Source organism: Sander lucioperca, chromosome 13, assembly GCF_008315115.2.
Source record: "Sander lucioperca isolate FBNREF2018 chromosome 13, SLUC_FBN_1.2, whole genome shotgun sequence".
Classification (NCBI taxonomy): domain Eukaryota; kingdom Metazoa; phylum Chordata; class Actinopteri; order Perciformes; family Percidae; genus Sander; species Sander lucioperca.
The window spans coordinates 7,802,931-7,827,719 of NC_050185.1; the positions used below are offsets into that span (position 1 = coordinate 7,802,931).

At 41.2% G+C, this 24,789-nt stretch overlaps 2 protein-coding genes across 2 annotated transcripts in view; both read left to right on the forward strand.

The window, feature by feature from the left end:
- The window catches only part of LOC116058164 (transmembrane protein 211), a 106,051-nt gene that overhangs the window by 13,905 nt on the left and 67,357 nt on the right, over window positions 1-24,789 (forward strand). The window contains exon 2 of the mRNA XM_031310872.2: window positions 15,240-15,378. Coding sequence (XP_031166732.1) covers window positions 15,240-15,378 — 139 coding nt within the window. The remainder of the gene's footprint in view (window positions 1-15,239; window positions 15,379-24,789) is intronic.
- LOC118496588 (calponin homology domain-containing protein DDB_G0272472-like) lies at window positions 5,950-8,029 on the forward strand. The gene has a single exon (XM_036008824.1). The coding sequence runs from the start codon at window positions 6,658-6,660 to the stop codon at window positions 7,852-7,854; it is 1,197 nt and encodes a 398-aa protein (XP_035864717.1). The 5' UTR covers window positions 5,950-6,657; the 3' UTR covers window positions 7,855-8,029.

Consider the following 24,789-nt stretch of genomic DNA (forward strand, 5'->3'; position numbering starts at 1 on the left):
GACTCATGTCAAATCATCAGCCTTCTAATCTGAATATCTCAGTTAGCCACATATAAATAAAGTTACAAGCTTTGATACATGTCCCAATTTGGTAGAAGTGCTGCATCAGATTTACAGATTACAATGTCAACGTGACAATTTGAATGTGCTTTTTAAGTAAGATATTTTACTTTTCACCTCAGTTATGGCAGTTTGAGAAGTCGGTTGATGCTTTTTATTACTAAGACTCGAGTCATACATTTTGCTTACCTACAAACAGGACTGTAAGTGAGCTTCAGCTACTAGGAGGATAAGATGTCGACAGATGGATCCTTACTATAACGGGGCCGTAGAGTTCTTATGCCAACGTGAGAGAGTACAGTATTTCTTTTTCACTTTGAAAAGGCAAAGTGCTCCTCCCTACCTCTCCCCTCCATCTTTGCTACATTTCTCTCACACTCCCCCATCCTCTCATCTCGTAGTCTCCCCTCAGCTCTCTCTCTCTCTCTCTCTCTCTCTCTCTCTCTCTCTCTCTCTCTCTGCTGCAGTGCTGTGTTTTTTTGATGTAAAAAGATCAACCATAATTCCTGGATTGGGCCTCTTTGTGCACCAATTACACTCTGCTGTTTGTTGGGATGCCAAACATACTTTTATTCTAATGAGCAAATGTGCTGATTAACAGCTATTCCTTTATTTATTTTTTTACACTGAATTTATTCACTTCATTCCAAATTTTAACAGTATGCCTTTCATCCATTTCTTATTAGCATCTGCTTTCAAAGCCAAGAGACAAAACAAGACAAATTCCATGGCTGGTATCTTTTGAAGAGACTCAGGGGGGAGCGGGGTGGGGTGGGTTGGGGTGTCGGACTCAAAAGTATCAGTTGCACTATAATTCAATTACAGCATCTATTGAAAGAAAAGAGAAAGGAGAAACTTTGCCTGGGGTTCCTCCCATCAGCCCCCACCACCAGCCTATTATAGGAGTTGAATAAAAACCTCTGGCCCGGCTCTGAGGATGTCATCATTAAACCAGAATGTGAGGGATCCCATACATTTCAAACCAGCTATTTGATCTCCCTATCTGATCTAATCTGCTTCTGTGATCTATTATGAACGAGAGTGCGATGCAGAGGAGAAAGAAGAGGCCGTATTAACAAGTTTCTGGTTAGATGCAGTTGTTTTTCTCCTGTTTGCCCCTTAACCTGTACAACCCCATCCATTCCTCCTCTGCAGGTCATCAACTACGTTTTAATTAGGAGAGATAAAGACAAAATAGGCAGGAGAAAAAAAAAAGGTTATCATGCAGCCCCCAGGTATATGATGAATCTGATGTGATGGAGGCACATGGCGGCAATGGGGAAGTAAAATGATGAGGATAGAAGCTTGTATGTGCAGAATCTCTGCAAACGCTTTGGTCAGGTGTGTGTGTGTGTGTGTGTGTGTGCCAGATGGACACTTGACCGCTTGTCATACAATTCTTGATTAACTCATAAAGGCAACCCATATAGTCAAGGAGGGAATTTATTTGTCTCTTAAATTTTCACCGTGTTTCTCTTTTTTAAATTTTTTTTTTTTGGGGCTTTTCCGCCTTTAATGGATAGGACAGACAGGTGAGAAAGGGGAGAGAGAGGAGGAAGACATGCAGGAAATCGTCACAGGTCGGACTCAAAGCCTGGACCTCTGCGTCGAGGCACCAGCCTCTCAGTATATGTGCGCCTGCTCCACCCACCGATCCAACACGGCCACACCGTGTTTCTCATGATGGAAATCGAAAGAACTGCAGCGTTTCATGTAGTTTTGAAAGAGAGGTATTTATCTCAGAGCAATGTGCCTAAAATAGAAGCTTTCATCTGCGTCCTATAGCCCTCCATAACAGTCTCTTACGTGTGTGTCATTGTCTGCGCTGCTCTACCTGAGGGTTTCATAAAGGTGATTCCCCTTTGGGATGATACCAGCATGCATGTATTTCCTCTTCCTGCATCGCAGCTGATGTGAAACTAGAGCTGTGGTTTATGTCTTCCTCCAGCAGTTCTGGGACCAGATACTCACTGAAGTTTTTTTGGCATGGTTGGCAGGCACCTGAGGCAGTTTATAGTCATACAACTTCTATTCAAAAACAGAAATAAATCTTCTTTTAAACGTCTTTTTGAAAACGGAGAACACAATAGAACTGAGTTTCTTTAACGGGCAAAAAGCTCCTGTAATTTCTCTCTGGAGGAATCTTTGGTCTCATTTTCGCTTTTGTTGGTTTTGGAAACATTTTAGGCTGCAATTTTTACCTTTTGAACATCACTGATGAGCAGCTCATCAAATATGTTTCAGCATGGCCTTCCTACCACTGGATTGTTATTATTGGCTGCGCAGTTCATTTAGTTCAAAGCCGAGAAGATATAGAAGCTAATCTTTAAAGAGGAAAATTGCAGTGTTGCAAAAGCTAAATATATGTTGAAAATCACAAGCAATGGGAACAATGAGTAAATGATGAAGAGTGAAAACAGCATTATTACCTCTTTTTTAAAGTTAATTATCGTCGTATTTGTGTGTATCACTGACAGAACAAAGCACTTTACAGTAGCTGACTTATTGTGAGCCGGTCTTAGTGACGTAGGAGTAGGAGAGTTACTTTGAACGTCTGTCTCTCAGTGCTGACATTTTAAATGAATTACTCTTACACCAGAAACGTAGGACAGGTAGGAGGTTAGGAGCTTAACCGTTGGATGTTTTGTGAATACAGCAGCTGAACGGACACAAGATTAGTTGGTGTTTTATTTTAGTGGTGGCGATTGTTTTTGGGGCAGCTGCCACCCTGCCTGGTTGGTAATCCAGCCTTTGCTTTGGGTCTAGAAGAAAGAGGCCTTGAAGAGTGTACATCAGTGTCTTAACTCCCACTGGGGTTTCTGTTTCAGATACCACACACATGCACGCACCCACCCACGCCCACACATACAAACTACAGAATGTTTGGTGTTTGGTTGTGGTTGGTGAATACAGTCCACTAGACAGAAGTTGCAGCAAATGACAGGTGGAGGCCCCTACAGCCTCTGGTGACTCTGAACCAACTTCCTGCCCTGAACTGTGATCCAAATCAAACATCCCTGCACACCACATACAGCACAAGGTGTGCGTGTGCTTCCTGCATGGGCTCACATATGGTATTTCCCTGTTCATTCAACTCTCACTGTCTGTGTGTGTCTGTGTGTGAGTGTGAAAGCGACACTCTTACTGTACGAGAGATTCCCACCGTGTTTTCATTTAACATGACACCAAAGACTCAACACCACATTAAAGCATTGCGTTGCAGCGGGGAGCGTCCTGTGTGGGTCCCTGGAAGAAAACTTTCTAGTATTACGGTGTTTCTTGGCTCTTATTGGGCAAAGATTAGAGATATTGACACTGATACTATAAAGGAGAAGTGGTTCCAAGCATAGTGAATGTCACAATTCACGGCCCAAACTGAAAGGGACGCTTGTGAAGGAGGCAAGGCAGCAGCAAAAATGTTTAAACTATTCCAGGTAGTAGAATGTGTACAGTACACTTTGTGTGATGCCCATGTAGTGACATTAATGCATAATGAAAGCTGGCTTTTTAAGAAAATATGCTGAAATGCAAAAATTGGCCCCTTAGAGCACAGGCTTTAAATTATTAAATTAAGCATTACATTTTTAAATTATTCATTTCAATGTCATTTTTTTTGCTAAAAATTCTTCACATCTCCCTCTACATAATGACATTAAAGCTGCCACTTGATGTTATGGATCTGTTTAAGAAAGTCACAGTTGGATTTTTTCCTCTCTGACTAAGACGATTCTAGGAAGCAACAACAACAACAAGGGCACAGACAGCTGCCTTGCAATGGAATTCAATTGAAAAAGTTTATAGGACTTTATTTATAGTCTTTACTGTAAAATAAAAGCATTGTTGTGTTTAATAAAAATATTTTAATAGAGAAAGTATAACATTTCATTTTGTTACATTGTTAAGAAGACCCTAAGTGAACTTCATATAAAATGCCATGTTGGGCTATATACTTCTGTTTTGCCGTTTTTCAGTCTGGAGAAGTCATGTGATGCAGCCTAACATCACACAGCGTGTCATCACCATAGATATACACACACACAAAGATCCCAGTTTTAAATATCTGTACATCTAATGTAAAATTTTTATTAGAATATACTTTTTGTTTCATATTGCTTAATAACCATACAAATAGATTTATAAAATGATATAAACCCATCCTAATATTGTGTTAATGTACATATAACTGTTTATTGTGTTTTGTCTGATGCTTTTGGCAACATTGTTATTGAAACATTCATGCCAATAAAGCCCCTTGAATTGAATTGACCCTTCGCTAAGCCCCGCCCTCCTTAGTTACTGTTGCTATGCCTGACAAGCTTTTGTGCCTGGCACGTCTATTACAGTATGTATGCACCGGTGTCAGACATTCCCAAGGAGATAATTAGTAATTTTTGGCGAACAGGTGAAATATGTGAGAGAGCAAGACAAAAGGGACTGCAGTATGCATTCGAGGGCTATATCCACGACATAATATGCAACCGATTAGAGAATAATTTCATCCAAATTGAAGCTAAAGCTTATAGGTCATGCCCAGGGTTGGGTCAGATTACTTTGAAATGTAATCCATTACTGACTACAAATTACATGGCAATTTTTGTAATCAGTAACGTAATCAGTTGGATTACCCAAAACATGTAACGTAATCTGATTACTTTAGGATTACTCTTAGATCACTTCAATAAATATGCACCTTAAGTAAAAGACACCGCCACAGAGTTGATCAATGAATTCTCATTTTATTTTTCTCTTTATTATTTCATTACATCTAAGAAATCTTTTTGCTCTCATTAAAGCATTCCTGTGTGAAAAACAGTTGTATTTATTACTAAGTACTTAGCATATATAGCTAGCAATGCTTGAACGATGCTGAGCATGTTCCTGTAATCTAATGTTAACGTTCAACTTACCTTTCTTCAGATTTGAAGTAGATATGAGCACCGTTGACAATACATGCACTTTTGGTTTGCACAACTTGCACACAACATACACATTATTATTTTCCACTGTCTTTAAATCGAAGTTGTGGCAATATTACCAACTAGTAAACACATTTTTCCCAACTGAAACTAGGGCTGCTCCCTCTTAGTCGATTAGTCGACTAATCGGTCGTTTTGGTCTTAGTCAACTAAGATTTCTTTAGTCGATTAGTCATGTTTTATGCTTTTTTTCATGCTGAATGACTTATTTCCAAGAAACGTATGAGCACATCTCTGGTAAACACAAGAATTAAAGTGGTGCTTTTGCATGACTCTTTGCAGAGAAACTCAGATTTACAGATCTGTTGATTAAATCAACTAATCGATTAGTCGATACAATTGAATGAGTATTAGTCGACTAAGAATTTCTTTAATCGAGCACAGTCCTAACTGAAACGGGTCTGGCTTTCGACGCCGACGGCTCCTTCATCTTGAGTTTTGATTTGAACCTTTTTCTTGTCAAGAAACTACACAGGCAATTGGATGATAGTGACATCTAGTGGACAAGCAAATTAAATTTAATGAAATTAAAACATAGGCTATCATAAAAAAGTTGCATTGTTTGCATGATAAAATGTAATCAAGTAATCCTCAACAATGTAACTGTAATCTAATTACACATTTTTTTATTGTAATCTGGGTTGATTATAGTTACTTGATTTTTGTAATCTGATTACGTAATCCAGATTACATGTAATCCGTTACTACCCAACCCCTCATGCCATAATGTGAGCCGCCTCATACGCTGACCATTCAAATGGGAAACACACAAATTGAGGAACAGCTATGTTCATGCACAGCAGGGTAAGTGAAATTTGAAAATAATATAATAATTATAATTATTAATTATAATCAAACAGTTTATCCATAAATCTTGTGGAATAAACACAAGACATTAGCCTGACCATCAGTGAGCCTCCGTCTTGCCTTTAATCATCTTATTTTACGTTCAAATATATGCATTATGAACAAAGAACCGTCATTATTTACAAGCAATGCTGTGCTGAGTTAGCTAGCTAGCTAACATTAGCGTGTTCTTGCCTTGGAGCAAACGTAGGTGTTTTTGTTAATCCTGTCGACATTTAGTTGTGAATGGGCCCCCCACACTGCTTGATCCACGCCTGGCATTTCTCCCCTTGGGTTTTAGGTTTCGGGAAGGAAAGAAATTCCACCACCCCGTCCAAACTTTTAGGATAGCCTACCAGGTATCGGATTTGCACAATCCATACACACAATGCTTCGGCATGTTTCCCTCGCTCGAAAGCATGACAGACCTCCCGCGCCTAGTTACGGTTGCTAAGCCATGATTGGCCTGTGGCGGTTTTCGGGCGCGGCTTAGCGAAGGGTCAATTGATAAGGAACATGTTCTATGTTCTATGGTCATCACATTCTGGAACTTGTCATGTGGAGTGACATGTCACAGTGTGACACATTCTAAACCTTTGATGGCATTCTATGGTTCTGTTTAGAATAAAACCCTGGGTGCTTACAGGCAGTTAACAGTCTGAACTCATTAACGACGCATCTCTTTGTGTGACAGAGTTTAAAACACAACGATAGAGCAATACTACTCTACACTGCAATACTCCGCTATCGCAACAAATACTTTTGTTCAACGATCATGGCAACAATGCCGGCGACAGTCATTTGCCCAACTCCCAGCGTACAGCTTGAGGACCTGAAAAAAGAACAACTGGAAACTCAAGAACGAATCAACCAGCTGGTTTCCGAAAATGCTGGCCTTGAGCAAGAGAAAATGAAAATCCTGACGGCTCTACGTTCAGAGAGAGCCATAAGGAGAAATGTCCAAAAGGAGAAAAATGAAGAGATCCACTCTCTCAGAGAAAGTTTGAAGGCAGAGAAGAACATCTCCCTGTCAACCAAACTTCACTGGAGTGGTGAGTTCAACCGGGTCATCGGGCTCTTGAAACAAGAGCAAGAGAGGAACAGAGAGACCCAGGAGAAGAAGATTAATGGTATATTGATGGACAAGGACGCAAAGCTCCTAACTCTGGCAGAGGACTATGATAGGAAGTTGAGCCATGTCGTCCAGGAAAAGGATAATCTGATCAAACTACTGAATGAAATAACGGAGGAAAAGACGTCTCTAGAAGTAAGGTATTTGGAGAGCGAAGCCAAGCTCATGGAGAAGGAAAGGCAGATCATCCAGAGGGAAGCGGAGTTTGAAACAAAACTCGCCACTCTGGAAGACCAAATGACGTGTGAGCTCGCTGCAAAAGAGGAGAGCTTTGAGAAACGGCATGAGCTGGAAAGAGAGAGCAGAGAGATGGAGTGGAACAACAAAGAGAGCCAAATGGAGAACGAAATCAAGCTCTTAAAAGAGAAAATCTCTGCTCTTCAGGTACAAAACCACTGCCTCCAAGAGTTTGAAGAGATGAGCAGAAGGATAGAGAAGGAGTGGATTACCAAAGAGAGCCAAATAGAGAACGAAATCAAGCTCCTAAAAGCGCAAAACTCTGAACTTCAGGTCAATCTCCTTAGCCTGCAAGAGCTGGCTCAAAAAACTGATAAGGAGAAGGCCAGAATGAAAAAGGAGGAAGAGAAGGCCAAGAAGGTGGCAGAAAAAAGGCTGAGAAAGGAGAGGAAAGAAGAGGAGGAGCGAGAGAATAAACAGAAGGAGGAAAATAGGAAGCGAGAGAAGGAAGAATTGAAAAGACGGAAGAAGGAAAAAGAGGCGATGGAGAAAAAAGTCAAAGAGAGGAAGGAGCAGGCAAAGAGAGAGGGATTGAAAAGACAGAAGAAAGAAAAAGAGGCGAGAGCGACAGAAGAGGAGCAGAAGGAGGAGAAAGAGGATTAACATCATCAACCTTTCTCTCCCCCACTTCACCTCGATTTCCCCCCCCCCCCCTTAAAACCGGGTGATCCGGTTACCTGCCACATTTCAAAAACTTGCAGATTAAAATAGTGTTGGTGTACTATGGGTGATCCAGTTTTACTGCCACATTTCAATTCTTAAAATAAATATTTTTTTTTTTAAATAAATCTCTTATCTGTGCATTTGTCTTTTTAAAATGGGTTCAATAAAAACACACATCTCGTGAAAACCTGACCACATATTAACATTCTTTGATTGAACTGAAGATGATCTTTCATTTTCACCTTAACACAATATGAAGTGATTCTGGAGTCTAAGGGTACGTTCACACCTTTTTGACATTTTTTTGAGCATTTTTCACATGTTCATTTAGCACTCACACTGCACTTTGTCAAGTGCACCAAACATTGTAATCAAATGATTGATGGTCTATTAGACAGAATATCCGAGTGAAACTCGCTGACACTTCCTGGTCTCAGAAATAATTTAGCAACACCAAATTTATAACGTCTTGGTTTTTAATATTTTAGAAGAAGGTGAACAATAAGCAGCTGACAAGACAGCGAGTAAGGAGAAGGTTATGGATTTTAAAGTTATCTCTTAAATCATATACGAGTTGAAATTGCAAGCTAGTAAATGCATTGCTTTTTGGTTCAGTTCCTATATTAGGGTCAGATTGCCTTCTCACCTGAAGTGAACCGAACTCTAGTGCACTTGGGAGCGAACCGAGACCCCTGTTTCCATGGCTCGATGGTGTTTTAAGCCTCCAACGTCACCTTCCAGGAGGCTAACCCTAACCTTAACCCTAAACATAACCATTGCCGCGCTGCCTGGAAGGCGATGTTGGGGGCTTAAAACACCAAACACCGTTTCTATGCGGACCAGAGTTCGGTTGTTTGGTCCGCACCAGAGTTCGAATGACCTGTCACCCCCCCTCCCCCAAACAAACCGGACCATTCCACGAAACGCTCCAGTGTTCAGTTAAAACGGACCAAACTGCTCAGGTGTGAAAGCATCCTAAGTGTCTTAACATAAATCAAACATTATTAGCAAATACAAATATAAATCAGCCTATTTGTGAAAAAAAACATTGATGATAGGCTTACTGGCCTATAGGTAAGGTAGTCACTAAGGTAGCCATCCACAGACACAGTGAATCCCAAAGGATTCACTGTGCCACATGTTTAACATTAAAACATGATTTGTAAAATCATGCCAACAATTATTATTTTAATAGCTTAGTATTCTATGCACTAAAAAGCTATGTAAAGGCTTTAGGCCGCGCTACACGTTATAGTAGGCCCAGTTTTATATGCAACTTAATTTTATATGATATATGTAGTAGTGTACAGTTAAGGGGTCCTTGGCTTAAAAAAATGTTGAAGATTCCTGGCCTAAGGGACTGCTAACTGCTGCTAACTGCATTAGCTAGTTAGCGCTGTTAGATGTTTAAAACTGCAGGTCCCAAACATCCCAATGTACATTGGTTCTAACATGCCCACTTGTAACATATAATGTATTCATACTGATTACACCCAAGTGCACCACGGGTGCAGGCAAACCATGAAATTACCAAAAGTGCATGCCATTGACACATTGAGCAGGGCACACTTGACTGCAATACGCACCAGGTTCATGAAAATAGATTTATTACAACGTGGAACTGATTTTAGTAGTGTTAGCCATCATTCCCTTCACTAAGTCAATTACAGATATATAGAAACTTCTTGACCTGTTCTTTAGGTTGTCATCACGTTGTCCATAACATGAATCTATGTAAAACTTCTCCAGCCTTCACACAAGTGTTTTTTTTTCTGTGCCTCATAATACATTATAGTATCATACTCTGTGTTTTTAATATGCAGTCACATCATTTTACCCTTACAATCAGTAAAAGGATTTTGGCTCTGAACGTACATGTTTGTATGCGAACATTGAGTGACTCTGTATGTGCGACCTTGTGTGTTTGTATGTGTGTGTGAGAGGGAACAGCGAGCTCTTCCATGTCCTCCTAAGTGCTCCTGAATGTCAGATCCTATCTGCAGCCTGTCCCCGAGGCACAAATGGACACTCCATCCACTTGTCAGGTGATTAATCTCCGCTCCCCTCTCTCCTCATCTCCTCTCCATCTCATATTCACTCTTTACACACAGCTTTGTCAGCCATTCAGAGGACCGTCACACGCACATACACACACTTATCCCTACCACACTCCCTCTCCCAGTCTCCGCCCAGTAAAGATCAATGAGGAAGACGGATGTATTATTGAGCACATTAATTTAGAGGTGGAGGAAGTGCTTTTTTTGTATTCGTGCTCTGGCAGGATTATCAGGATTCCTCTGAAAGTTACATGACGAGCAAAGGTAGAACACTGGATTATGCATTGGAGGGTGCCAAGATTAAGCCCCTCTGAGGGTTCTTTGCATCTCTCCATCACATCTTTTATTGATTTTGTGTATATTAATCTGTAGTATTTGTACAGTATACATGTACAGGGGTACAGGCGTAGGGAAACAGTTAACAGAAAGAGAACTGGACAGGTGAAAGCTCAGCTGATTCCTTGTGGGAGCTTGTGGATGAAACAGAAACAGCTCTGGTGGCTCAGAGATGTTCTGGAGGGTGCCAATGGGCTTCTAGAGGCAGAACATGTCAAGGCTGATGCTTTAGTGCGACCGCTGGGCTCTCACGCTGCTGAATGCTGATTAGTGATGGGAGGGCTGAGGCAATCTCACAGAGGATAGCATACCTGTACATATTAACAATGTACACTAAAGCATGCGCACGCACAGCAAGAGCCGCCAAGCAATAAATACGTCCGCTTAGCGGTGGATCCGCAGTGCTCTCGCTTCACCTCTTGTCCTCCATGGGCGAGACATTGGACTGTAAAGTGGTAGAGTTATTGCTGTCAAGGGCCATGGCATTAACTGTGTCCTCACCCTGGCACTTCTGAAGAGCAGAAACCCTCCATTTTCCACAGCCCCGCGCAGGAACATTTAGCCATTCAGTCCAGGCTTGGAAAGGCAAAGTGCGTTTAATGAGACATGCCTTGCCATCTCTATCTTGTAGCTCCCAATTGAGGGGACAATGAAATTTCATTGGCCCGGACTGTGTAATCCATGACTTCCTTAATGTAATTGGAAATCAAACAGTCCCCTTCAGACTGTCCCTTTATTACTCACGGCAGCTGGATGGAGTTTTTTTTGTATCAGTGCAGTTATTCGTCTCCAACAGGCTCAGGATGTGGACCATTTATTGAGGGAAACCAATAACATTTCTTTATGATGGAGCCAGGTAGTCTTACATGTGTATTAGTGCTTGTAGACCTGAGTTTTATCAGCATTGTAACACGTGTATGCTCCAGTCCGGTTACTATTACTGTTGGATTAATTGGTGATCGTGGGTCAAATCCATCAGGTATTTCCTGCATTGATTATGGATGTGATGTAAAAGTTGCGTTTTTGTGCCTCAGCATACCTCAAGTCACAATATCCTGAGATGATTACCCTCCAAATCAAGTTTTCAGACTGCAGGAAAGACAAAGACAATGAGATTAAGACACGTCTGTCTGTCTCATTCTGTCTTCCCTTCACAATTTTCCAATCTTTAAACCCCCGTCTCTCCTCTCCGGCTCCAGCTGTTGCAGAGACTCAACCGGGTATTAACACACAATTACAATCTATTTAGGAAGCATCACTAAGAGGACCAGTGCTGTTAGCAGCTCATTTACTACTAAATTAACTTGTTCTCAGAGCCAGCAGAGTCATGGAAAAAGGCTCCCGAAATATTTCTGTATTGTCTGTAAGTAAAAGTGGTAATGATTATGAGTTTGTTTCATCAGAGCACTCACAGACGCAGTATTGGGAGTTGATTTATTGGGACACCGTTAATTGAAATGTTGGTTGTTTGTCTGTGTAGCGGTCTGATAGCCTTTGTTTGTCTCGGGTTGTTTTTAATTGGCACAGAAAATGTAATGTGTATAAATCTATTAGTGCTTGCAGATAATTGAGTGGCTGGATTTACAGCTTACATATGGACATATTTAGAATTACAATCATTTTCAGCAATGCAATTTTCATTTTTTCCTCCCAAACAGTCATGCATTTTAATGCTAATCATCATTGACAGACTATATGTAGCTGACTACAGCACCATAACGTTTCTTTTATTGTTTAGTGAGTGAACCGTATATACCTGGACATGGCTGCCCTCCCCCTCTCAAGCTCCGCTCCCCTATGCGAGACGTGATGCACCTTTAATGTGTCGGAGTGAATTGAGAACAGCAGGGTGGGAGGTAGGCTGCACACTGGGAGCCCCCAAGGCACGCCAAGATCAAGCAACAGAGCGAAAGGAGACATTCCTCTGCATACATGAATATCATTCCAGCGAGAGAGAAAGAAGAACAAAGACCACCGAAGTTAATGACTTTTCTGTATCTTCAAGTGTGCTGCTGTGTCTCCTCTGCTCTCTTGTAGTTGCTGCAAGGTAAAAACAACAACAAGTAGCTGTGGCAGTAGTAGCAGAGATAAGAGCTCTTATTGAGAACATTTTTCTTTACTTATGTTCCTGTCATGGTATATTAAAGCAGCTATATTTTTTTTATTACACAGCCTTGTTGAATAGGCCCTACTTGACTCTGATTTGTCTATCACAGCATTCTACGGTCTGTTGTTTTTATATAACAGTTATCAGCGCCCGCTCTACATTATCCCTTACATATTAACAATGGATCAAATAACTACTTTATGTGAGGGGGGGTCGCTCTGATCAACCCTGACAATTACCGTCCAAATCAGCAGTTCTTCTCTGCACTAGGGAGTCTAATAGCGTCTTTCAGAATCGGAATACTTTATTGATCCCCTCAGGGAAATTGTTTAGTTGCAGTTGTTCACAGTCAAATTTAAGGTAAAAAAAAGAGTAAGAAAAGAGCGAACATACAATAGCTACTAACAGTAAGAAATAAAAACGTTAAGTAGAAGTAAAGTGAGATTAGGTTAAAAAGTAAGTAAGATTGTTTCTAAAACAATGGATTGTACAAATTCTATTGTAGTGCAGGTCTGCTTTCATACATAAACAGTGCCTAGGTCATTGTTTACGGCACGCAATTTTACTTTTTTGGTTCATTCTCAGTGCTCTCATAGCACAATTTTGGCCTCAGAAGACACCTGTTTTCAGTTAAAAAAGCACTAAAAACCCACCGTGGGCTGCCTACTCAGCCAGTCCTGTTTCCTAAAAATTACATTCCCATACAACTAAACTGCATTCTAAATTACGTTTTGAGGGAAACGTATTTTGTCGCGGATTACGTTTGTTTTTGACGTATCACAAATATGTTTCTAATCAAAGTCCACGTATCTGGATCGCCACTGGGGACCATGAATATATGTACTGCTGTCTCCTGGCCAATATCAAAGTTAATTAATTAGTTGAGAACGCAGCCGCCATCTCAAAGGAAACTATTGTGACCAGACGCTGTGCTGCTAGAGGACTGAGACATAATCACTGTGCTGAATAATGATGACATTTAAATTATAAATTTGATCAAATTAAACTTCTTTTAAACTGATTTGCAATAAAAACACTTTCCTGAAGGAGTTTGTTCTTATTCTGCACATGCTCTTCCTTTGCTCAAAGCTTTAGTGCGTAACTTTTTCTATATTAGTGAACGTCCGTTACATTCAAGCCATCGCCAAATGAGTTGCTACAAAGCTAATTAAGCTCCACACAACTCTCTCTCTGTATTTCTCAGTATGGCTTTGTTTAGAAGATTGTGGCGTCCGGCGACTTTTGCACGCAGAAACTCGAGCGAAGGTAATTACCTCTTCTGAAGAGTCCATCATGTTTTTAATCCTCCGTGTCCTCCTTGGCTACTAGCAACTGCGTAGAGGAGGGGTGGGGGCTGTGCGCGATCACAGAAGGCTTGTATCATGTGGATGCGCTGACAGTTTTGTTGTCATTACTTAGAATTCCTCATGGGGGCGACAGAAACTACGCACTATAGCTTTAATTGCCACGGTCAAGATGTCGTTGTGCTCGGCACTTTGCTCCCAGCAGTTCTCAAGGAGCTGATCTGTAACCCACATGTGAATGTGTCTAAACTAAAGGCACTGTTTATGTATGAAAACAAACCTGGACAAATAAAGGGCAAAATAACAATCATCATCATTTCCACCAACACTTCAATATTTCCCTGCTGCCCTCTCTGCCTTTCTGCCAAACACCCTGAACAAGCTAATTAAAGCTTCATTCAGGCATGAACATCACTCTGCTTTCATCCTTCCTCCAGTCACATCAGTGACATGCATAATGACATGTGTTTTGCGGTTGTAATTCCCTCGTGCATGTTAGACATTTCTCTCCGATCGCCCCCGCCTGCATGCTAATCACTAATGTGGCGCGGTTTTCTGACTGTGTCAGCGGGTTGCACCCACCAAGACAGACATGTTTTAAAATGTGTTGAGGTGGATGTGTGGCAGCTTTATCGAAGCTGGAGAGTCGGTTTGAGAGGTTATGCAGATCAAACAGCACCACAAAGACACACAGGTTGCGTGGAAACACACTCAAACATGCACAAACTCCCTCAGGGCTAACGCGCTGTAGGGCTTTAAACTTAGCTGCCTCGTCCAGGAATGCACACTTTCCCAGGAGTCTCTCTGTAAGAGCAAAGCAGGAGGACATTGATCAGAGTGAAACGCCAGTCAAAACACTGAAGGGGACATTGTACAAACACGTTCCTCGCAATTGGAGAAGAAAACATGCAGGTTGCTTGTACGAATTTATATACTTATTATTGCTCATCAGAAAAAGTTGTGAGTGGGGGCGCCCTGGTAGCTCACCTGGTTGGTTCATCCCCCCTTTCTCTACCCCCTTAACCTTTCATCATCTGTCCTATCAAATAAAGGCCAAAAAGCCTACCCCCAACCCGAAAAAAAGAAGTTGTGAGTGAATCTGTCCTTTGTGTGTGTGTGATAGTGCTTCCTGTCTCTGTTTTGCTCCTCTTGCTTGCAGCATGTGTCTGTGATTAAGCAAAGATGTAATGAATAGGGACAGTGCCCTGTTGTTTGGCCTTGGAGTGCTGTTTTCCAGCTGAGAGAGCCATTAACCTGTTAGGAGGATTGACTGTGAGATTGCACAATCTGACCTGACCGAAGCACAGACGTTTGGCTTTCAAAGGAAGCGATGAATCATAACTATTTGACAGGATGGTAAACATGTACACGTTTGTTTGTGGCTGCATGACAGAACAAGCAACTCTCCGCAGAAAAAGAATGTGCTCCCTTTTGTCATTATGTGCAACTGTATATGTGTCAGCCAGGGTGGTGTTGGGCCTACTTTCTGTAAATAAATGATTCTGTGTTTGTGTTCCTCAGACCAGTGCGGTGCTCTGTTCAGGAGGCTGTGCCCTGCTGGCCGTCAGCTCCCTGTTGGCCATCATCACCATCTTCCTGCCCAGTGGAGGATGTGAGAGGAGGATCTGCACCCTGGCTGGATACATGCAGATGGCTGCAGGTTGGTACAGATGTGATTACCCACATACTGTATACATCATATTAGATACAGACAGATAGAGGACATCCTTCTCACAAATAGCTAAAAAACATGTCAAGTTTTGCATCTGTGTACAATTCATAATTCCAGTGTCTTGCACTGTCCCTGTGCCTCTCAAGTAGAAGTCGTCCTTCACAATCCCATCTTTCACCCTTAGAGCCGCTCTGATACAAGCACTGATAGCGTTGCTTATTTTATATTGTAGAAAAGGAGCAGACTTTGTTGCCTATCAGTCAAAAAAAAAAGAAACAACTCGAGGACAGCTGCTGCTAGGCAACCAGAGTCTGCATAGCACTTGTAGGGGTGAACCAGCAAAGGGAAGGCAAGGATAGATTTAGAGCCTGCTGTAAAAAGACAATTATGCTTCCTTAACACAGGTCATTGGTTCAGGGTTACATGTGACTTATCAGGCTTCCACTTTCACTCAAACAGAGAAGTAGTCTCGTAAACAAAGCGCAGTCTTGTCAGCGCTTGGGCTTTAAAAACCCATAATAGAGGCTCATGTCACTGCTCAGTGGCGGCCTTCACAGTCTTGCCTTGTGCATTGCCTTAACCATTTTAATGGCAGTTGGTATGAATGTTTTTTTTTCTGTTACATGACAGAATACGTTTCCTGTGTGCTTTAGTTACACCAACATACTTTCCTATACATGTTGCACCGTAGCATACCCGTGACTCTTTTTTTCTTTACATTCCTGCCATTTTCTGCCTTTTTTTTTAAGCTCTTCAAACACGTCTGTTGCCAGTTTGCCTTAGTAAGTGTAAAGTCACTGCTCTCTCTGTTCTTCAGGTCAACTGATCCACAAACTCATTTGTTTAGCTTCAGTAGCAATTACGTAGTCTATCCTTGAGAATATTGAGTAGCTAATTTAAATCCCTGCATGTGGCATTTAACTGAGCTTAATTATAAGCTGAATTCATTGGGCAGGTTAAATCCTTACTGACAAAACTGGAACTTGCACAGGGCATTGTTAATTTTGTGTTTAAAGTGGCACTTATTGCTTACAGCCAGACTCTAATACTTCTCTGTCTGACCCCAGAATCAGATCAATGTTGCTTTCGGAGAATGAGAAGGAGTCTGCAGCAAAGCAAGTCTCTTGTGAATGTGTGTGTTTGTGTGTGTCTCTGTGTGTAATCCCATTCTGTGCTGTAGAGCTGTGTGTATTTTGCGACAGACTTTGCTAAATAACAATGCACAGCTAGAAGCCGGGCCTTAGTTCCGTTTCCAGGTCAACTCATGTCTAGATAGACAGAGGTTTCACAGAGAGCCCATGAAGCCCAGAGGAAGGCAGATCAGAAAAGTGTTTGTTTTCCCAGCATTACAAGGGTGTGTGTTTGTGAGTGTGTGTTGAGTGCCAGCAAAGAGGGCTGATAAACTTAAACAAGTAGATTAGGAACAATAGTTTTCTTTGTGGTGTATATTATCAGTGTTGTATTTGAAGGTGTGTGTGTGTGTTCTCTAGCAGATTGGGAGAAATGAACTGCCGACGAGACGCTTGTCAACTTTCCCTTTGCAAATAGAAGCCTGTTTTAAACCCTGTGTTTTCTACAGTATCGCTGACAGGCAAGGAGAGGAGCTGTGTGTGTGTGTGTGTGTGTGTGTGTGTGTGTGTACTTATGACTGCTGAGAGTCTTTGTGAGGACAAAAAGAAAAAGACAAATCCTACAAAGTGAGGCCATTTTGCATTTAGGTTTTAAGGTTTGGGATATGTTTGAAATATGATAAGACGAGGGTAAGGGTTAGAATTAAGTCACTTTGAATTGCAGTGCATCAAAAGTGTAAACCAATAAAATCATCAGATAGGAAGGCAGGGGCGGGTTAATTTGATGGGCAGAGTTCTTGGACTGAAATGTCCCAGTTGTATTGGGTAGAAAGTTTATTTGCATTTGTAAGCTGTTAGTAGGATTGAAGGAAGCAAAAGAAAGATTTTCAGATAAAAATGCAAAAATTCTGTACTTTTTTTATTTGTACATTGTATCATGTGGCTTATATTAACACATGAAATATTGGTAATAGGTGAAAAGATTAAACATTGTTTTTATATTAGACATAGAAGGTCAGAATTCACAACTTTAGTCTGTTGTCTGAATCTGTAGGATTCAACTACAATATTGAAATACAACAATGATTATTTTCACAGAAAAGTTAAATTAACTAGTTAAAAAAATCTTAAAACTATATTGGAAAATCCATAATCTATGTATGTGCAAATATTGTTTATTTCTAAAGTTTAAAGATGTCTCCCACTTCACTGAAAAGTCCATTCTCGGTGTACATGCACTGGAGGTTTCATGTTTCCACATCACACTTGTGTAAGTTGCATATTGGAAAATGATCCTTCCAAACCAGTTGTGAGGTCACAAAATCACATAAGAGTTGAGGGGAACTTCAAATATTACAATGAAAAAGTCACCATATACTGTAGATGTACCAATATGTGAACATTATTCAGCTTGACAAATATAAACACAAAGAGTCTGCACTCATAGCGTGCATGACAGCATCAACTAGAGGCTGAATCATTTTACCATCTCCTCTAAACTGTGCTCATACAGCCCGCCTCCAAAAACAAACACTTTCTGTTTTCATTTACAACATCTGCTGTATCACTGCTGCTATCACACAGCTAGAACGTAGGAGGCACAACCCAGAAAGGTTTGTATGTTCTCTTAGAAGTAGGAGCACATGACCTTACATGTCAACAATTCCGTCATGTCAGCTCACACACACTTGCACGCCACATAGCCGACGGCTGGTTTGAACTAGGAAAAACCTTTTTTTGAGTTAAAACTGCCCGGCTCTTTCTTTTCTCAGCCCTGTGGTCCCGTGGGTGAAGTACAGAATTAGATGTGAACTTGCTAGCCCTCCACTGGTTCAGCTCAGCGCTCCATCCAGAGGTTTAGCTGCTGTGTCGCCGAAACATCAATGTTTTATGCTCCGAGAGAGAGGGAGGCAGAACATTTCTGTGTGCTAAGGCGGGGAGCTTTTTCTTCTGTCATGCATATTTCATCGGCCTGTTCATCTTAGTGGTCAGGATCTGTGTGTGTGTGTGTGTGTGTGTGTGTGGGGGTGTGTGGGTGTGGGTGTGGAGAATGAACAGACAGAAATTCACATACAAAGTCACACACTTTACAGGGTAAAGACATAAATACAAGCATTACTGATTTGATGCTCATTAATGACACACAAACCTAATTTCTACCTAGCTAAAGTTTTAGCAGTGACAGTGACTTTATCCTTCATTCTTGCAGATCTCCCCAGTTATTTCAATTTATTCACATTCATCCGCTGACAGAAGCAGCTGAACATCACGTTGGGGTTTCGTCGTGGTACAACGCTCAGACAGATTCTCGCAGTGCAGTTATCTGTTCAGGGCTGAAGACATGTCACACTCGGCTGAGTGTACAAGCACATACAGGCTTAATCTCAGCTGTTTTCCTGCAGGGTTATATAGCCATATTAATATATGGAGATCATTTACATGATGTGCTTACATAAAAATGTGCTGGAGATTTTATGAGCTGCATTGATTGCCTGTTGTTTTCTCATTTTATTGATGTGTGGTGTGCAAGTGAGTAGTATTCATCCAGTTTAAAAAACAAACATTTTTGTGTGAAAATAGCTTTTTGGGAGTGACTTGGGTTGAGGACTTGAAAGCGATAGGCCTGAAGCGGTGTTTTTCTGCTCTTGAAAGAAATGTAAACCACAGTGTTTTTTTCTTACCTGTACAGTCGCAGATGTTTGTGGTGCTTGTGGTTTTTTATTCTTACATGGAGAGATAACTGGAGAGAAATGGCTCTCAGCAATAAATGTGAAACCACAAGTAAAATCTGGCTTTACTTTGAGTGCGCGCATTTGGCAGCACTCTTTGGTTACTTGTCTTTTAAAAAATGACAAGTATGTAAACCCAAATTTTCCAGGGGTGGTAACGAGGGATCCTGTGATTTGAGAAATATTCCATGTGCGGCAGCATCAAAACATTCCCAAAATGTCCAGATCCTATTGAAGTCCTTTTATCTCAAGACATCACACATCGAGTAAAGAAAACAGCAGTTTCCCAAGCTGAAAGCACAACAAATTGAAGAAACATGTATTTTTTTAGTGGCTTCACTTTATACAGAGGTGAAGTCCTAAAGTATTAAGTATTTTTATTTTCTAAATGTAGATTTTCCTAGTTGATGTACAAAGCTGGTTTTCATTTACCTGGTCTGGAACTGGAACTATAAATGTTTACACCTGCCCTTGGTCAGTCCTGTAATAAGGAATGTTAGGTGCACTTTTTTTTTTTTTTTTTTTTTTGTCCGTCTGTCTGTGACAAGTCTGTCAGGTTGATTTGGGGTTTGGTCTGTCTTTGTCTTTCTCTTGTTGGGATTGTTTTTCTATGGTTATTTGTAAAATAGAGAATACGATTGTTTTATGTAATAATTGGAAAAAAAAAGTGTTTTTTAAAAAAAAAAAAAAAAAAAAGCTGGTTTTCATATTTGAAATAATTTACAGCAGTAGTTCCCAACTTTGTCCTTGCTTGTGACACTATAAAATGAAGCAAACTCATCAAAGGTATTTAGCAAGAAAACATTAATTATCTTTTCAGATTGTTTAAACAAAAAGCATGGCATTATCGGTCTGATGGTGGGTTAGTTGGTCCACCATTTTGGTCCAGACTGAATTATCTCAACGACTATTAGATGGATTGATTGGAATTTTGTACAAACATTCATGTCCCCCTCACGATGCAAATATTAGCATGTTAACTTTTAATTAGGAATTAGTCTATATCCACGACCTTCCACTTCCGGGATTGCATGGGATTTAACATTTAGCTTTTCAGCACCGATGTGCCCAAGTACAGCCTCAAGCTGCCTAAACATGATCCGCTGTAAAACCGCTCTGCGCTGGCTGTGCCATTGTTTTCCTATAGGGAGAGCTGTGGAGACAACTCGGGGGAAGCGCTACCCTTGGCGTGGTGCACTTCTCAGAATTGCCGCCGAGCGCTGCGCTCAAAATTCAAATTATTTAAAATTACACTTTGTTGCCGCTGACCTTTTTAAGGTGCAGCCAAAACCAGAAGCAATGATAACATATACAGTACCTGCGCTGCGCTTTGCCTCCCTGTCTGCAATATGCTCTGTGCCCTAACTCGCGGTTTTAACTCTGATCATGTGTAGGTGGCTAGTGTTGTTAGAGGTTAAGTAGAATATTTACAATTTAGTAGATTAAGTACGTTTAGATAATTTTTCCAAACGTATAATTTTGTGTAGTTGAAACGTGTTCCCCACCCATTTTTACTGGCTTGTTAATTATCCTGCAACCCCTCAGATTTCATTTTGCGACACTTGTCCCCAACCCCAACCCCAACCCCAACCCCAACCCCAACCCCAACCCCCATGTTGTCAACCACTGATTAAGAGCAGTATTTGATGTGTCGTTGAGTGTGTAGAGAGGCAGGTACATGGGCGCACAACAACGTCAGTAACAACTAGACTATTGTTCTGATATCTGCAGATGTTACATCCACAGGACTGTATTTAAATAAAAACTGTGACCCTTTTGCTGCTCTTAGCACTGAATGAACACATTTTGCAGTCTCATCAGAATAAATAAAAATGACTCTGAAGGAATATAATCTTTTACTTTTGGCTGAAAAAAGTTTCTTATTTCCAGCTAAACTCCATCCAATCCCAGGTGTACCCAGTGAATATTTCCCTTTGAGGCTTCCCCCTGTGCAACCCTCTGAAACTGTGCCTTCTTATCTGAATCTCCATCAGAGAGAGTCCTTCTGTGTTTTTTACCCCGACCCTGGCTGCTTGGGAACGGAAAGGCAGTGTGTAATTCCTACGCGTTTCCTCACACGCATACACACTCTTCAATCCAGTTTCATTGTGCTGATGCTGAGGAAGCCCAGCCTGCTGTGTCAGCGTTCCCTTGGGCAAAGCTGCTATGCAGATGTCCTCTGAAGCATGGTGATGAAAATAGGAAGTTGCTTTGATCAAAGCACCTGCTGTGTTATTTCAGTGCTGCTGTCGCCGCTCTGGAGCCCATATGGTACCTGTGCCAACTGTCAATCACTGATATCTCAGATACAGATGAATACTTTTTCCATTTGAGGCTGGATTGGAGCGGCACACTCTATTAGCAGAACATGTCCCTCCAACAATTAGACGAGTTTTTCTTTCATCATGCATAAGGAAGGATGATTGGACCATCGTTCATATCACCGTTAGTATTGTGAAATGTTTTCCTACAGAGTCTCAGATTGAGTGAGAGATGTTTTCTTAAAGAGCAAACATCACTGAAGCATTGTTTGATTATCTCTGCCATCTTTGAACTCCTTCCAGCTGCCTTCAGGCACAAAATGTAGCCGTTCCTGACCAGTTTTGCGTGCGTGCGTGCGTGCGTGCGTTCATACTCCTTTATCTTACCGGTCACTTCTCCATCTTCCATCTAATTGTTTCTTTAATCCTTTTTTCTTAACTCCTCCCCCCTTGCAGAGAGTATTCCCTATAAGCACGTCTTTACCATGATCAGAACCCCAAACCTCTTTTTGTTTGTTTTCTGTCGATCACTGATATTTCATTCTGTTTCATCATGAGTCAGCCAGCTCGACTGGATGCCTCAAAAGTATGGTTTTTGCAAGGATAACTTTTTCACCGCCGAATCTCACCGATATTCCACAAGAATAAGAGACTGAAAAGTAGATTTAGCTCCAACACACAAGCACCTGCTCTGTTTTGTGTCTCTGTCCTTGTGTATGTGTGTGTGTGTGTGTGTGTGTGTGTGTGTGTGTGTATGTTGACTGAATGTGACCCAGTTTATGCAGTGATGCTGACATTGTAACCTCTTCACCTGTGACACACAGCGCGCTGACAACAGACATTAATCACAGATGTGTGTCTTGTCAGTCAAGAGTGTGTGTGTGTGTGTCACTTTTTTGTATAATCAGAGCTGCATTTTGCTCTTGCTGTTGACAGTAATGTGATCTCAACATCTGACCTCACACATAGCAATCTGAACAGTTTCTTTGGATTTGTGCTCTAGCTTTACAAACCTCATTAATTACACAAGGCAGGAGCAGATTTACACAGAAATCATTAATATTTACTGGAGAAACTCTACACGGCCACTTCATATGCAAACTTGACAAAGCATTTACAAACATATGGCGTGTTTGATTCATTCACTAATATGTTTCGCTGCTGTATTACAGAATTTCTCATTATTGCAAATGGGTAAACTAGGCCCAATGTATAATTATGAATCAAAGCCTGCGTGTGTTTGTGTATGCTCAGCTTACTCATTGGTCAAATCTGACGTCTACTGAAATTACTAACATGGCTGCACTCGGCTCGCTCACTGATACATCACCCAAAAAAACACAGTAAGTGGTCCACCAGTCAATTAGAGTTGGACTGTAATTAAGACTGAACTTTCATCCTGTCCAATTGATCTATTTTCTTTTCATTTACTGGAGAGCTCTGGTATAGACCGTGTGTTGAGGCAGCCGTCTGAGATCAACAGTTTTTTAAAATCTATTTTTAATGCTGCCTTTTGACAGGGCGCCTGTGCTTTGATATTTTCCTCCTCCTCAAATGTGAAGAGGCAAGAATATCAGAATGTTTAAGAGATTTTTCCTCTGATAATAATGTTCTTTACAATATTAATTAACCTCCTTCCTTATCTTCGGTATATGCTGGAACCCCTTTGATTATCTCTGCTTCTGCACACACACACACACACACACACACACACACAGTTGTTTCACTATCTTTGTGGGGACACGTCATTGACATAGTGCATTCCCTAGCCCCTTACCCTAACCTTAACAACTTAATGCCTAACCTTAACCCTTACCCTCACCCTAACCATAAACTAATTCTAACCCTAATCCTAAAACCAAGTCTTAACCCTCAAACAGCCCTTTAACCTTGTAGGGTCCAGCATTTTGGGCCCCACAAGGCTGTGCAGACCCCACAAGTATACTGTATTCCCCGGTTTTTGGACCCCACACACACACACACACACACACACACACACACACACACACACACACACACACACACAGAAACTGTCCAAGCATGTGGTTACGCCTTCCTGAGTTGTGTCACGGTAGCAAGCAACAAATGACATGTTGGCAGAGGAAGATGAACGAAGACCGATTGAAAGGAGAGGTGGCGGCACTTTATTTTTATGTTACTTTTCCATATTTGTTCTGCTGGACTGACTCTGTCCTTTCACTTCTATCAAATGGAGAACCGTTGCAGGGTCCAAAAACACATTCTGCTGTTTCTTATTCCTCTCCTGTCCCCTTTCTCTTCCTGCTCCTCCGTCATCCTGCCATGAAAGCCCTGGCACACGCGCACACACACACACACACACACACACACACACACACACACACACACACACACACACACACACACACACACACACACACACACACACACACACACTCACTCACTCACCTCACACAAACACACTCAAAGAACTAGTGGCTATGCATATTACATGAGTCCTCCAGTTCTTAAGGCCTCTTTGCCTTTTTCATTTTGCAACTTACAGCAGAGATGATGAGGTGGAAGGCAGATCCTGCACTTTAGGACTGTTTTTCTTACTTTACTGCAAAAACCAGAAGCTGCGGTTTATTGGAAACCTGTGACTTAAAGTCGGTGCAGTTTAAAATATCAATACTGTATGTAATTCAGGAATATTTTTATGTATTTATTGTAAACCGTTGAGACCGGCATATTAAGGAAATCCATTGTCTATTGATGTGCTGGTGTTTTTCCGTAATAATACCAGATTTCCCTATCACTTTCTTTTAATCTCCTCTTGCTTAGTTTGCTCTGCATGTTTCCTCCTCAGCTTTACAGATGTTACGCATGTGTGTGAGGATTTTTCAACAGCAAGCGCCTCCTCTTAAATGACTTTTGACAAAACAATATCTGAAGTTTACTTGGATACAACAAACTGGAAACAGTCTCATGTCTGCACTAAACAGTCTGACTGCAAAGGGAACAAAATTGTTGCTACGCTAACACAGGAAGCCCCTGTGCTAACACTGAGGTGTGTGCTCTGGATGTTTGACCAGTTTCTACGGAATCTAAGCAGATCTAGATGGTTGCTGGTTAGCTAGCAGACTGGCTCAGTTATGGTCACAGTAATACAAGTGTGTATGTGTGTATGTGTGTATGTGTGTGAGTGTGTGTGTGTGTGTGTGTGTGTGTGTGTGGGAATTACAACTAGTGGCTGTTTGATATGAACAAGGATGAGTCATTGTTGTGTTTGTGGCTGTTGGATTGCAGCTGCTTTATTTCTCCACACTGGGCTCTTAGCTCAAACACACACACACACACACACACACTTGGATGAATGTT

Coding starts and splice junctions, on each gene's coding strand:
- LOC118496588 (XM_036008824.1), top strand. CDS start 6,658: ATGGCAACAATGCCGGCGACAGTCATTTGCCCAACTCCCAGCGTACAG.